The sequence below is a fragment of the Pan paniscus genome, chromosome 5, assembly GCF_029289425.2.
Source record: "Pan paniscus chromosome 5, NHGRI_mPanPan1-v2.0_pri, whole genome shotgun sequence".
In the NCBI taxonomy this organism is placed as follows: domain Eukaryota; kingdom Metazoa; phylum Chordata; class Mammalia; order Primates; family Hominidae; genus Pan; species Pan paniscus.
Window position 1 is genome coordinate 17,808,901 of NC_073254.2, and position 13,396 is coordinate 17,822,296.

General features: G+C 47.5%; 1 protein-coding gene across 1 annotated transcript; it reads right to left on the reverse strand.

Moving 5' to 3' along the window:
- Nucleotides 1–643: 643 nt before the first annotated feature.
- On the reverse strand, nucleotides 644–5,476 carry LOC100984358 (tubulin beta-1 chain-like). Its single transcript, XM_008956439.5, has 3 exons — nucleotides 5,317–5,476; nucleotides 4,645–4,755; nucleotides 644–3,315 (listed from the first exon to the last, which is right to left on the reverse strand). Exons 1-3 carry the CDS (start codon nucleotides 5,459–5,461, stop codon nucleotides 2,684–2,686), a joined length of 888 nt encoding a protein of 295 aa, XP_008954687.2. The 5' UTR covers nucleotides 5,462–5,476; the 3' UTR covers nucleotides 644–2,683.
- Between the last annotated feature and the right edge of the window lie 7,920 nt (nucleotides 5,477–13,396).

Consider the following 13,396-nt stretch of genomic DNA (forward strand, 5'->3'; position numbering starts at 1 on the left):
CAGACTTTTCCCGGTTGTAAAGAACCTAAAGGTTGTATATTTAAAAATTAAAAGATATTCCAGCTGGGTGTGGTGGCTCATGCCTGTAATGCCAGCACTTTGGGAGGCCGAGGCGGGTGGATCATGAGGTCAGAAGATCGAGACCATCCTGGCTAACACAGTGAAACCCCGTCTCCACTAAAAATACAAAAAATTAGCCAGGTGTGGTGGCGGGTGTCTGTAGTCCCAGCTACTCAGGAGGCTGAGTCAGGAGAATGGCGTGAACATGGGAGGCGGAGCTTGCTGTGAGCCAAGATCGCGCCACTGCATTCCAGCCTGGGCGACAGATCGAGACTCAGTCTCGGAAAAAAAAAAAAATTAAAAGATAGTCCAAGATTATCATGGTTTCTCTTTGCAGAATCCCTGACGGGAAGTTATACAGCCTATCCCCGAACACCTCCCTTGACAAGGTGCTCCTACAGAACCAGTGATTGCACACATATGTGACAAGTAATTTACATGTGCATTTCATTTAATCCTCATAATAATTGCCTTCTGAAGTGGCTACCATGATCACCATTTTTTGGACAAAGAAGGTATGGCTCAGAGAGATTAAAATCCTTGCCCAAGGCCATACAACTAGGAAGGAAAAAAAATAACTTACTTTAGGAACACAGGTTCATCTGTTCCAGAGGCTGTGCTGTTTCCACTCTGGGGTAGGCAGGACTCTAAGGTGGCCCAAGATTCACCTGGCTTGTGGTATATACTGTTGGCAAAATGAGTCAAACTCTGTAAAATATTCGAAGAGGTTTATTCTGAGCCAAATACGAGTGACTAATGGCCCATGATACCGTCCTCAGGAGGTCTTGAGAACAGGTGCCCAAGGTGGTCAGGGTCCAGTTTGCTTTTATACATTTTAGGGACACAGAAGGCGTCAATCAATACATATAAGATACACATTGGTTTGGTCTGGAAGGGTAGGACAACTGGAGGGAGGGGGGCTTCCAAGTCATAGATAGATTCAAAGGTTTTCTGACTGACAATATGTAGAAAGAGTTATCAATAGAATGCCTGGGTTATGATAAGGGATTGTGGAGACCAAGGTTTTGTCATGCAGATGAAGCCTTCAGGTAGCAGGCTTCAGAGAGAATAGATTGTAAACATTTCTCATCAGACTTTAAGAGTCTGTTCTATCAGCATTTCCAAAAGGGAGGAGGGAATGCAGAGACATGTCCAGCTCCCACTTCTCATCATTGCCTGAATGAGTTTTTCAGGTTAACTTTGAATGACCTTGGCTGAGAGGAGGGTTCCATTCAGATGGTTGGGGGGGCCTTAGAATTTTATTTTTGTTTTACAACACTCACCTTTTCCCGGTTGTTCAATCAAGCATAAATCTAGGTACTGCTGTGACAGGATTTTGCAGGTGCAATTAAGTTTCCAAGTCAGTTGACCTTAAGATAGAGAGATGATCTCATTGGCCTCCCCTAATCACATGAGCCCTTTTGAAGAAGAAGATTTCTCCACCCATTGACAGACAGGATATTCGAGTTTGGAAGCAGTAGAGACCCCCTCCTGATGACCTTGAAGGATCCGCTAGCCTGCTATGGAGAGGGCCATGTGGCAGGGAACAGAAGGCAGCCCCCAGGAGCAGGAAGCAGCCTCTGGTCAAAGGCCAGCAAGAAAACAGGAACCTCCGCCTATGACCGTGAGGACCTGGCCCCTGCTGAGCACGTGAGCAAGCATGGGAGAGGCCCCTGAGCTCCTGATGAGTGCAGCCCTCCCAGACCTGCTGGACTCCCAACCAACGGAAACTATAAGGTGATCATGGTGTGTTAAGCTGCTGACTTTGTGGTAACCTGTTAAAATAGCAAACTAGTACACGATTTCTTCTTTGATGAGTGATGTAGGTCAGGTGCCCCAAAGCACGCCTTGAGGCTAGGATCTGAGTGGAAGTTGATGAGGGCAGTGTCTGTCCTGGGAAGCGTTGGAAGTGCTGTGGGGTACAGAGCCAGGAAAGAGAAGGAAGCCAAGGGGCTGCCTCAGAACAGGTTACTGCTGCAGGTGGCAAGGGTTCAACCCAGGGGCATCTGTCAGAGACAAGGCAGAACTTCACTCTGCGTTGCCCCACCTGAGTGGAGGGGAGCTGGCTATTTAGCCTCCAGAAAGAGGTTTACCTTGCTGCACAAATGACCCCTGGGGCAGGTCACAGTTTTTTTCAGTAAGAAGCCATCAGCAGGTCTGAGAAAAACAATGGCCAAAGGCACAGGGTGGGTCCAACAGTGTCTGCTACAAAGAATTTTGATGGGAAAGTCCTTGTATCTACTGACAGTGGCCTTCAGCCATTGGCCCTGCTGTGTCCCCTTAGCTGACACGTCTGTCTTCTGCAGCTGCCATTCAGATTCCTGTCATTTTCATGCTGCAGCAGTGCTCTCCTCACTAGCTAAGCATTTCTAGTCCCTCTCTGGACCCACCATGAAGCAGGATTTTAAATACTTTGTAATCTAGAGAGGCACTGGACTCAGAGCTGAATGCAAAGGCCAGAGATGCTCTCACTCATTTAGTTGTTCTTGTCTGAAGGCTGGGATGATGCAGGTCTGATTACGTCACCGCTAGAGAGCCTCATCACACTGGTGACTCACAGGAAACTGTCCTGGTTCTTTGTGCAGCTGCTGAAGAACATTTCACTTTCCCCGCCCCACTCCTCTCAGTGTATGGATGCTAGGCAAGGGCATGTCACCTGCTGGGTGAGCTCGGGCACCATGAGCGCCCGGTACTGCTGGCTGCCCCGGCTGGTCAGGGGCGCGAAGCCGGGCATGAAGAAGTGCAGGCGAGGGAAGGGCACCATGTTCACCGCCAGCTTGCGCAGGTCTGCATTCAGCTGGCCCGGGAAGCGCAGGCAGGTGGTGACCCCGCTCATGGTGGCCGACACCAGGTGGTTGAGGTCCCCGTAGGTGGGGGTGGTCAGCTTCAGGGTGCGGAAGCAGATGTCATACAGGGCCTCGTTGTCAATGCAGTAGGTTTCATCTGTGTTTTCCACCAGCTGGTGGACAGAGAGGGTGGCGTTGTAGGGCTCCACCACCGTGTCTGACACCTTGGGTGAGGGCATGACGCTGAAGGTGTTCATGATGCGGTCTGGGTACTCTTCCCGGATCTTGCTGATGGGCAGGGTGCCCATCCCGGACCCCGTGCCGCCCCCCAGAGAGTGGGTCAGCTGGAAGCCCTGGAGACAGTCACAGCTCTCTGACTCCTTCCTCACCACATCCAGGACTGAGTCGACCAGCTCGGCTCCCTCTGTGTAGTGGCCCTTGGCCCAGTTATTCCCGGCTCCGCTCTGGCCTGCCAGAGGGAAAGTGAACATTAGACACTAAAACATAAGGAATTTCAAAATCTGTCATTTTGACTATGGAGGAGAAGGTAGGACTGGCCTTAGACTGGCAGATTCTTCTCTTTTGAATACTCTTCTTTTACCTAAAGAAATATTTTTCTTCTTCTTTTTTGTTTTTTTGAGATGGAGTCGTGCTCTGTCGCCCAGGCTGGAGTGCAGCATCTCCATCTCGGCTCCCTGCAACCTCTGCCTCCCAGGCTCAAGCAATTCTCCTGCCTCAGCCTCCCTAGTAGCTGGGATTACAGGCACCTGCCACCATGCCCAGCTAATTTTTATATTGTTAGTAGAGACAGAGTTTCACCATGTTGGCCAGGCTGGTCCCAAACTCCTGACCTCAGGTGATTCACCCACCTCGGCCTCCCAAAGTGCTGGGATTACAGGTGTGAGCCACTGCACCTGGCCAGAAATATTTTTCTATGTTAGTAACCCTCAAAAACCCTCGGGATCATAATAAAGTTAGAATTAAGTTTAGCAAATCTGAGGCCATTGACTGAGGAAGAGGATAGGGTTAGAAAACTTAATTGGTTTTGAAATACATACATTTATAAGAGGCATTCTCTTTAAACTCAAGTACAATTAAACAGGCAAGGTGAAGGCAGTGTGACCAGGAGAGAAGTTGGCCTCAGCATCTGTCTAGCTCTGGTCATAACCTATGCTTTTGGCTCCTGGCTCTTTATGTGTGTATGTATGTATGTATGTATGTATGTATGTATGTATTTTTGAGACAGAGTCTCGCTCTGTCGCCCATACTGGAGTGCAGTGGCGCAGTGGCATGATCTCAGCTCACTGCAAGCTCCGCCTCCCGGGTTCACGCCATTCTCCTGCCTCAGCCTCCCGAGTAGCTGGGAATACAGGCACCCGCCACCACGCCCAGCTAATTTTTTGTATTTTTTGTAGAGATGGGGTTTCACCGTATTAGCCAGGATGGTCTCAATCTCCTGACCTTGTGATCCACCCGCCTCGGCCTCCCAAGGCCCCTGGCTCTTTGAAGTCCTTTCAAGTTGCCTATAGCCTATGAAGCCTGGCTTGAAGCTTTTCCTTGCTCTTTCTTCCTTCCAGTCTGAGGCTGCTCTGCAATGGGAGGGCTGCAGCAGCCCTCTGCAGGCTGGCGTTGATCTGTGAGCCATGACCGTCCATGGACTACATGGAGCTAGGCCAGGACTCAGGGCTGCCGTGGACACAGTGTCACCTTGGCACTGAACACTAAGAACTGTGCTTTGCAGGGCTGTTAGGAAGAAGGTGTGTCATTTGGCCAGTTCCCAGTGATCATGACTACATACCAAACACGAAGTTGTCTGGCCTGTAGATCTGGCCGAAGGGTCCAGACCTGACGGAGTCCATGGTGCCAGGCTCCAGATCCACCAGGATGGCCCGAGGTACATATTTGTTACCTGCCGGGAATGAGAACTGACTTAGACCTGGGCTCCGGGAGAGAGTCAGAGCAGCATTCAATTCCAGCATCTGAGACAAAAGGAAAAGAGGATGTTTTCTGCTTTTAAGGAAAAGGAGGTCCTGGCCGGGCGCGGTGGCTCACGCCTGTAATCCCAGCACTTTAGGAGGCTGAGGCGGGCAGATCACAAGGTCAGGAGATCGAGACCATCCTGGCTAACACGCTGAAACCCCGTGTCTACTAAAAATACAAAAAATTAGCCGGGCGTGGTGGCGGGCACCTGTAGTCCCAGCTACTCGGGAGGCTGAGGCAGGAGAATGGCGTGAACCCGGGAGGCGGAGCTTGCAGTGAGCCGAGATCGTGCCACTGCACTCCAGCCTGGGCGACAGAGCGAGAAAACAGGCAGGAATCTTAGGAAACAATGAAGCGTGTTTTTCCAGCAGTTGGCATTTGAAATGAATATGCAAGAAGCATGCCTTTGTCACGTGCATGTTCCTAGGATGTTTCATCTCCCACATCATGGAAAGCAAGGATTCCTGGGCACACACATCCCGCTACTCACCAGCAGCCTCATTGTAGTACACGTTGATTCTCTCCAGCTGCAAGTCACTGTCTCCATGGTAACTGCCTGTGGGGTCGATCCCATGCTCATCGCTGATGACCTCCCAAAACTGAAATGAAAAAAGAACCACACCATGGCTCTGCATGCTGAATGTCACTAAGGATGGCCTTGTCCTCCTCCCATGTCCTTGGAACAGGGGCTTTTGTGGTCAGACAGTTAGTAAGTGCTAGACAGAGAGCAAAGAGCTGCACCCCCTATTTCCTGCAGCAGCCACTGCTGAGGGGCTTGAAAATCCGCAGAGCATCGGCCATATTATGGGGATAGACTGAAAGGCTGGGAGGGGCCCTGGAGGAGGAGGGGACACAGCAGATGCCCTTCTAGGGAGAGGGTGGGGAGAGTAGAGAAGTGGAGAAGGGGTACAGGGAGGCTCTGTCACCCCAGGCAGGGCTGAATGCCATTGCATCCGGGATGATTGATGGGTCATGGCAGGACCAAGGACAGGGGGACCCACTCTGTGGCTGCCTCCAGGGATCAAGCTCTCTTGGCACAGATCCCAGGCACTCCTGCAACAGTGCAGGTTTAAGCCACCGATCTACATGCTGGCACTGACCACCGGAGGGACTGGGCGAAGGGCAGCAGGAGCCTGGGAGGGCACCTGGGCGGCAGTGGAAGGAGCTGGCCATCGTGAGGGCGCTGGCTGCATTGTGAATTTGCAGTAGGGAGGTGGTGAGGGAGTTGGGTGGGCAACATGGCGGTTCTCAAAGAGACCATGTCCTTGTACAGGTGCCCACCCCGACCCATGCACCAGACCCGCTGCTGCCTCCCCTGCTGGGGTTGGTAATGTAATTATAGCCTCCACCCAGTGCTGTCACCTGCTGCCTTGGGGGTGGGCAGCAAGAGCATCATGGTATATGTCATCATGTCTAGACAGTGCCTGAGCAGGGCAATTTATCTGACACCCTCGCCTGTGGGCATCAGATGACCCTATGGTCAGATAAACACAAATCCAAGCTGGGAGCAATAGCACCTGACTGGACTTGCAACTCTTCAGGAGGGTGAGATGGGAGAGTTGCTTGAGCCCAGGAGTTCAAATCTAGCCTGGGCAACACGGTGAGACCCTGTCTCTTAAAAAAATGGAAATCCAGACTTAGATAAAAAGAAACTAGGGCGGGCGCGGTGGGTCACGCCTGTAATCCCAGCATTTTGGGAGGCCAAGGCAGGAGGATCACCTGAGGTTGGGAGTTTGAGACCAGCCTGACCAACATGGAGAAACCCCGTCTCTACTAAAAATACAAAATTAGCTGAGTGTGGTGGCGCATGCTTGTAATCCCAGCTACTCAGGAGGCTGAGGCAGAGAATCACTTGAACCCGGGAGGCGGAGATTATGGTGAGCCGAGATCACACCATTGCACTGCAGCCTGGGCAACAAGAGCAAAACTCTGTCTCAAAAAAAAAAAAAAAAGAAAAGGAAAAAAGAAACTAATCAAAAAGCCTATTGAAATAAAGAGAATGCTCTGGTTTTATTAACCTGTGTCAATCCAAAATCAACTAGATAAAGCTTTTCTTTAGTAGGGTGGGGTATACAGGACTTGCAGAAGCTTTGTTATGGAGGAGGGCAAGTGGATGGGTAGACAGGTGGCAAAATCAGGTCTTTTCAACAGGAAATATTTTTCTCTACACTCAGCTGATTGTGCAACTGAGCCTTTCAGGAAGACAGTGCACCTCTGAGTGCTTGCGTGAAAGGCAACATTTAGGGATTTATGGGTAAAAGCCCAATTGAAGTTTGGTCAAGCCAAAGTCATTGGTAAAAAATTGGCAACTGTGAGCCCGTGGTTATTCTCTCATTGTTTCTGACACACAAAATCTGTCCTTCAATGCTATTAGGGATGGAATAGCCTTCACTGTATTCAATGGTATTAGGGATGGAATAACCTTCACTGTATTCAATGCTACTAGGGATGGAATAACCTTCACTGTATTCAATGCTACTAGGGATGGAATAACCTTCACTGTATTCAATGCTATTAGGGATGGAATAGCTGTCACTGTATTCAATGCTGCTAGGGATGGAATAGCCTTCACTGTATTCAATGCTACTAGGGATGGAATAGCCTTCACTGTATTCAATGCTACTAGGGATGGAATAACCTTCACTGTATTCAATGCTATTAGGGATGGAAAAACCTTCACTGTATTCAATGCTATTAGGGATGGAATAGCTGTCACTGTATTCAATGCTGCTAGGGATGGAATAGCCTTCACTGTATTCAATGCTACTAGGGATGGAATAACCTTCACTGTATTCAGTGCTATTAGGGATGGAATAGCCGTCACTGTATTCAATGCTATTAGGGATGGAATAAGCTTCACTGTATTCAATGCTATTAGGGATGGAATAACTTTCACTGTAAGGTTGAGGCGGGTTCAATTAGGTCTCAGGGGTGTGCTGGCCTTCATGTTCTCAATGGCCCGGAAGATCTAGCTGTGTCATCTGCTGACTGTGTTCTAGAATGACAGGTGTTAGAGAGTCTTAGAGATCAGCATTCAAGAGAGGTATACCTAGCATATGTTTAAAATAATAATTATTAACCCTTTTCCCATTTAGAAAAAAAAAGGACAGCTGGCTGCTAGTGCTCATTGAATTTTACATGAACACATTCTTTGAGGCCAAAGCAAATCTGACTGATTTTCAATGTGGAAGTAAAATATAAAAACTGTTTTTGAAGTTTTATTTCTAAACAGACCTAATATCAGAATCATCTGAATCATCTGAGCTATTTATTTTAGAAAAATTGGATTCATCACATGAGTCTTTGGCCAACAACTGTTTAATGATGTTAACATCACGCATAGGAATGCTCCGTTTTCTAGGCTCTGACATTTTCAGTGATCAAGAATTACTATATTTTGTAAATGGAACTACCACCACTAAAACCAGAATGCTGTATATAGAATGATGTCTTTTGTTTCCAATGTCAATATGCTAGAGAAATGCAAAAGTAATAATAAAAGCAAGGTCTTTCCTGGCAGAGGTATCTTTGGGTAAATGCTGCAGCTGGAAGTGCTGCCGGCAAGTGTTCTCAGGGCAAATGGTAAAAGGGTTAAAGGTTAAATTAGACAGCAACCAAGATTTGAGGTTTGAAGGAAGCTAGCCTAAAAGGCCTTGAGACGTTGGGCCTGGAGTGTCCTTAAGCAGAAGTATAAGGACAATGGTGGCAATTCAATGCATTTCCTGGTTTGCAGTCTGAATATTTTTGGTGACGGCATAGACATCAGAGAGGTCTGTGGAAACATATGCACATCAATCACTTCTGACTGCACAATCCCAAGTGCCCTGTGGGAAGCTAGGATCATGTCCTATGCCAGCCAATTGTTGTGGGCCACTCACTGGATTTCTTTAATTCTCTGGTGATGATGTTAGTGTCTTTGGTAAGACTGTCCACAGTTCTGGTTGTTTCCTGAAACAGAGCATGGAGAATGTGGGAGCCTGGGTGAACTAACTGAGTGGCCCACTACAGCAGCTCCAGACACAAAGCTTGTCCATCCACAACCTACAGCAGCATGAAGCCTTTCCAGTGTCCTTCCAACCTCTTAGCCTCTTGTTCTACGGCTTCTTGGGATCCTGATGAGGAAGGAAGGTCACAGTCTCTTTCTGGGGCTGAGATTCAGTGCCTTGGCTTGTAGATGTAAAGTTTTTGTAGATCTTTTGGACTGTCTAGTGCCTGAAAAACTTAAATCCGTGATAATCTAGTAGTAGTTAAGACAAGAAGAGAAGGCGGGCTAATTAAAGATTTGAAAAGCACTAAGAGGATTAGCTAAATAACAGGATCTATTCCAACCAGCAGGCATGCTTTTTCCTTTCCTGTCCAGCCCCCTTCCCATAGGAGACAATTTGTAGATCAAAGAGGTCATGTTCACTCAAAGCTTGCACTCCTGTTCTAGACCACGTTCCAAATATTATGGTGCTTGAATATCGTTCTCAGATTGCCCTGAATCCACTTCCAATGCCTGATGAACCCTTCTCCCTGGGTCAGTCCTCCTGAGGGTAGGCCATGCCTGTCGTGTGCACCCCTAGAATCAAGAGGCACTCCAGGGGTAGCTGCCTGTGAAAATGATGGAATTTGGATGCCTAGTCTAGGACATCCACAAACATGCACCCAAACCACAGTAAAAACTATGAACAACAAAGCTTATGTGAGCTTCCATAACACTCCATGTGTGTTGTCATATGTTGATATTGGGAAAGTAATATGCCCTGACTCCACAAAAAAAACTACATTTGACTCCCCTGGACTTCACTGTAGGCACTTTTCCCTTGGTTGGTTTTGATTTGTATCCTTTCCATGTAAAAAAAAATCATTACTGTAAGTATAATAGATTTCAGTTAAGTTCTGTGACTCCTTGTAGTAAATTATCAAACCTAAGGCTGATCTTGGAGACCCTTCTATTTGCAATTGATTTCAGAAGCAACAGTGGTCTTAATGACTGGTCCCTCTGACATTACAGGTCGCCAAAACACTTCACAGTTGGTGTCATAGGTGGGATTCACTAGCCCCACCCTGACTCACTGAAACATGTGATTTGAGAGGAAGAAGGAGGAAAGGGCTGGGGGTGATTAAAGGTTGGAGGTGATGAACCTTTGATTACTGGATGGCCACAGGGTTGCCGGCGGTTTGGAAATAATGCTGTGCTGCAATTAGTTGCTGGAGGCAGAAGTTACCAAAGGAATTTAGAAATAACGGCTCCAATTCTGAGGAGCTGGTAGTGGATATATAAGGAAATGAAAAGTAACAAGGAACAAGCTAGTACCAATCTCTTGGTTATTGTTATCTGTAATAACTAAAATAAAAGTAAGAGTATTGGGATGGATCCTAAGGCTGTCCTAAGCTTGGATTCAGGTGGGTCCAAGCTACAGCCACTAATGTCAGTGCTGCTACCAGAGGGAACAGTTAAGCAGATGCAACCAATAGCTAAGATGTGCAGGGGAATGGGGGAAGGACAGAGGAGAAAGTCAAGGGACTCATCCCAGCAGGGCAGAAATCTTTCAGTGGTTATTAATGGGATGAATACAGCAGACCTTGACGGAGTGAAGACAAGAGCCTAATGCAGCACTCTCAGAAACTGTAGGGACTGATGGGAGCCCCTGCTTGTCCCCCAGCAGTGAAGGTTCTTTTTTTTTTTTTTTTTTGAGACAGAGTCTTGCTCTGTCGCCCAGGCTGGAGTGTAGTGGCATGATCTTAGCTCACTGCAACCTCTGCCTCCTGGATTCAAGTGATTTTCCTCCTCAGCCTTCCAAGTAGCTAGAATTACAGGCATCCGCCACCGTGCTTGGCTAAGTTTCATATTTTTAGTAGAGATGGGGTTTCACCACGTTGACCAGGCTGGTCTTGAACTCTTGACCTCAGGTGATCTGCCTGTCTCGGCCTCCCAAAGTGCAGGGATTATAGGCGTGAGCCACCGTGCCCGGCTGTGAAGGGCTTTAAATAAATCTGCTTTATTCACTTTAAACAAACTCTGCTTCATAGTTTGGAGGAATTTTAAAAGCCAGCAAGCAAGGATGACAATGAGAAATCTGATTTTGAATCACTGAGGCAATGGTCTCACAATCTAATCAGGATGAAGATTGACAAAAGGGCCTGAGTCCCTTGGCCCCATCTTCAGCTGGGGAACTGAGGGTGTATGCATGCACGTGGGTAAATGGTCAGCAGGTGAAGAGGAGACATTTCTAGGACTCCTTGACACACGAGGCCCATGCACTGTGATTCCAAAAGCTGTTGAAGTTCTAAGGGGCTATAGTTAGATTGAGAGGATATGGGAATGAAATATTGAAGAAATTAAGTGAAAGTTTGGATGAAATTTGGAATGTCTGAATGGACTTTATGTGAAGTAGTGGTATCTCCTTTACCTGAGTTTATTAAGCGGATGGATATTGAGTCTGACTGGGGACTGCTTCCCTCACCTAGTATTATAAAACATTAAGCATGTAAATCTACCCTTCAGCCAATATTGGCTGAACATGCCAAAAATAGGAATCAAGAAAATTACCTGAGCCCATGCAGGTTGTTAATTTTACTAGAGTAATGATGGAGACAGATTATCTGTGCAATGTGCCTGTGTGGAGGGCAGGCTGGAACTTATGGCAGTAGCCTCTGAGACCCACCCAGTGAGGACTACTGGGATTTTGGACTAGGAAAATTCCATTCAAAAGGCAATTACTTACTCGCCTTCTACTGGACATTGATTGAAACTGCCCTAGGACCGAAGGACATAAACTGATCTTAAAACCTGAAATATTCAGAATGTCTTGGGCAATGCCAGAGAAACACTCTAATGGAGAAAAGAGTGCTCAGAAAAGCTCCACAGTAAAATGGAATTGGTTTATGCAGGATCATGGTAACAGGGGAATGCAAGGAGGAGATACTTGTGAGCAAGGAGCCTCTTCTCCCCTAGCATTCACTTTGGAACCACCCGAGGAGCTGCTGGGCCCTATAACCAGTTGAGTGTTACCCTATAAACAACTTTTATTGATCAACAAAGAGCTACTTGGTTTATGGATGGCAGTTCCAATGTGAGCAGACAGCATCCTATTTGGAAGGCACCATTCTGATTGAACAAGGTACAAACAAATCAGCTCAGTGGGCTGAGATGCATGCCGTTTGCCCCTCTGTTTGAGTTTTTGCCGACTCATGGGCAGTAGCCAATGGCCTGGCCATAGACTAAGCCAGGTGGCAATGGAAAGCTGGCCTCTTAAAGGGATGCCCATATGGGGCACAGCCTTGTGGAAATTACTAGGAGAATGTGAGGGCTACGTTGAAGTAGGACATGTCAGCACCCATCAGAACGCCCTTCCAGGATGAGAAAGTGGTTGGAATTGGCAAGTGGGTATCCTGTGCACTTGCTTGGGTGGCCTCCTGGGTTCATGGAAGGAGTGGATGGGGGCAGTGGGGATGCTGCAGTATAGACATGGCTGAATCCACATGTGTTCCTCTTGTGCTCTCTGAGGCACACAATACCAGCTGCTCAGTCAGCCAGCAAGAGAAGCAGAGACTGCGGATGGTGGTGGGGCAGATTCTCCAGGGCAAGGCCCTGCACGGAGCTGCCAAGTTGGTCTGATGCTGATGGTCCCTGGGGTCTACAAATGGATCCTGACAGGAACAGGCACCTGCTCTGGACTGGCTGTTGACCAGTGGTAGATGCAGATGTTCAAAATACTGCAAAAGGACTAGAATTGAAAATATTGCCCCAATTTAGACCACTGAATCACACTGAAACTGCATTTGCAAAATTATGACAGTAAGAGAAATCTGACATAGCTGACTCTGTCTGGCTTCTAACCTCTAAGCTGTCCTTGTTCATTCCTGGGCATAGGCTAAGCTAACCTAGAGAGGAATTAGTTCATAGGTTAACCTTAAAGCAAGCAGATAATAGCCCTTTCCAAAACTACACCTTTTCCTGTTCAAGCATCAGATTGCTTTTTTAACACTAATGAAAGGCTGCAGATTAAGATTAGGAAGGGGTCTGAACTCTGCTAACATGTAGGCATAGTGAAACAATAACCAGCCATTGTTCTAGAGGGCATAAGAGTCATAACCTTCCCAATTGCTCCTATAGATAACATCACTACTGTCAAACCCAAGACGGGTGTTCAAAACTCTGCATCCTGATGAACCAGCTGGCACCACCCAGAATGGGAAACTGGCTCAACTAGTTTTGTGATCCCACCCAGGAACTCAAGAGCAGCAGGAAGACAGCTTCAACCCCCTGTGATTTTATCCTCAACCCAACCAATCAGCATTCTCTGTTCCCTAGCCCCCTCCCTGCCAAATTATCCTTTAAAAACCCTAGTATCTGAATTTCTGAGGAGAGTGATTTGAATAGTCAACTCTTTCCTTTTGGCCACCCTGTGATAGTTAAACTCTTTTATTTATTTATTTATTTATTTATTTGAGATGGAGTCTTGCTCTTGCTGAGCTGGCTGGAGTGCAGTGGCACAATCTTGGCTCACTGCAACCTCTGCTTCCCAGGTTCAAGCGATTCTCCTGCCTCAGCCTCCTGAGTAACTAGGATTACAGTCACCCGC

What these genes read in the sequence shown, in the direction of transcription:
- LOC100984358 (XM_008956439.5), bottom strand. Translation starts at nt 5,461, where the DNA reads ATGCAGAGCCATGGTGTGGTTCTTTTTTCATTTCAGTTTTGGGAGGTC. An exon ending in GTACTACAATGAGGCTGCTG is followed by an intron (nt 4,756 to 5,316) that starts GTGAGTAGCGGG and finishes CATTCCCGGCAG; the next exon opens with GTAACAAATATGTACCTCGG. An exon ending in GCCAGACAACTTCGTGTTTG is followed by an intron (nt 3,316 to 4,644) that starts GTATGTAGTCAT and finishes TCCCTCTGGCAG; the next exon opens with GCCAGAGCGGAGCCGGGAAT.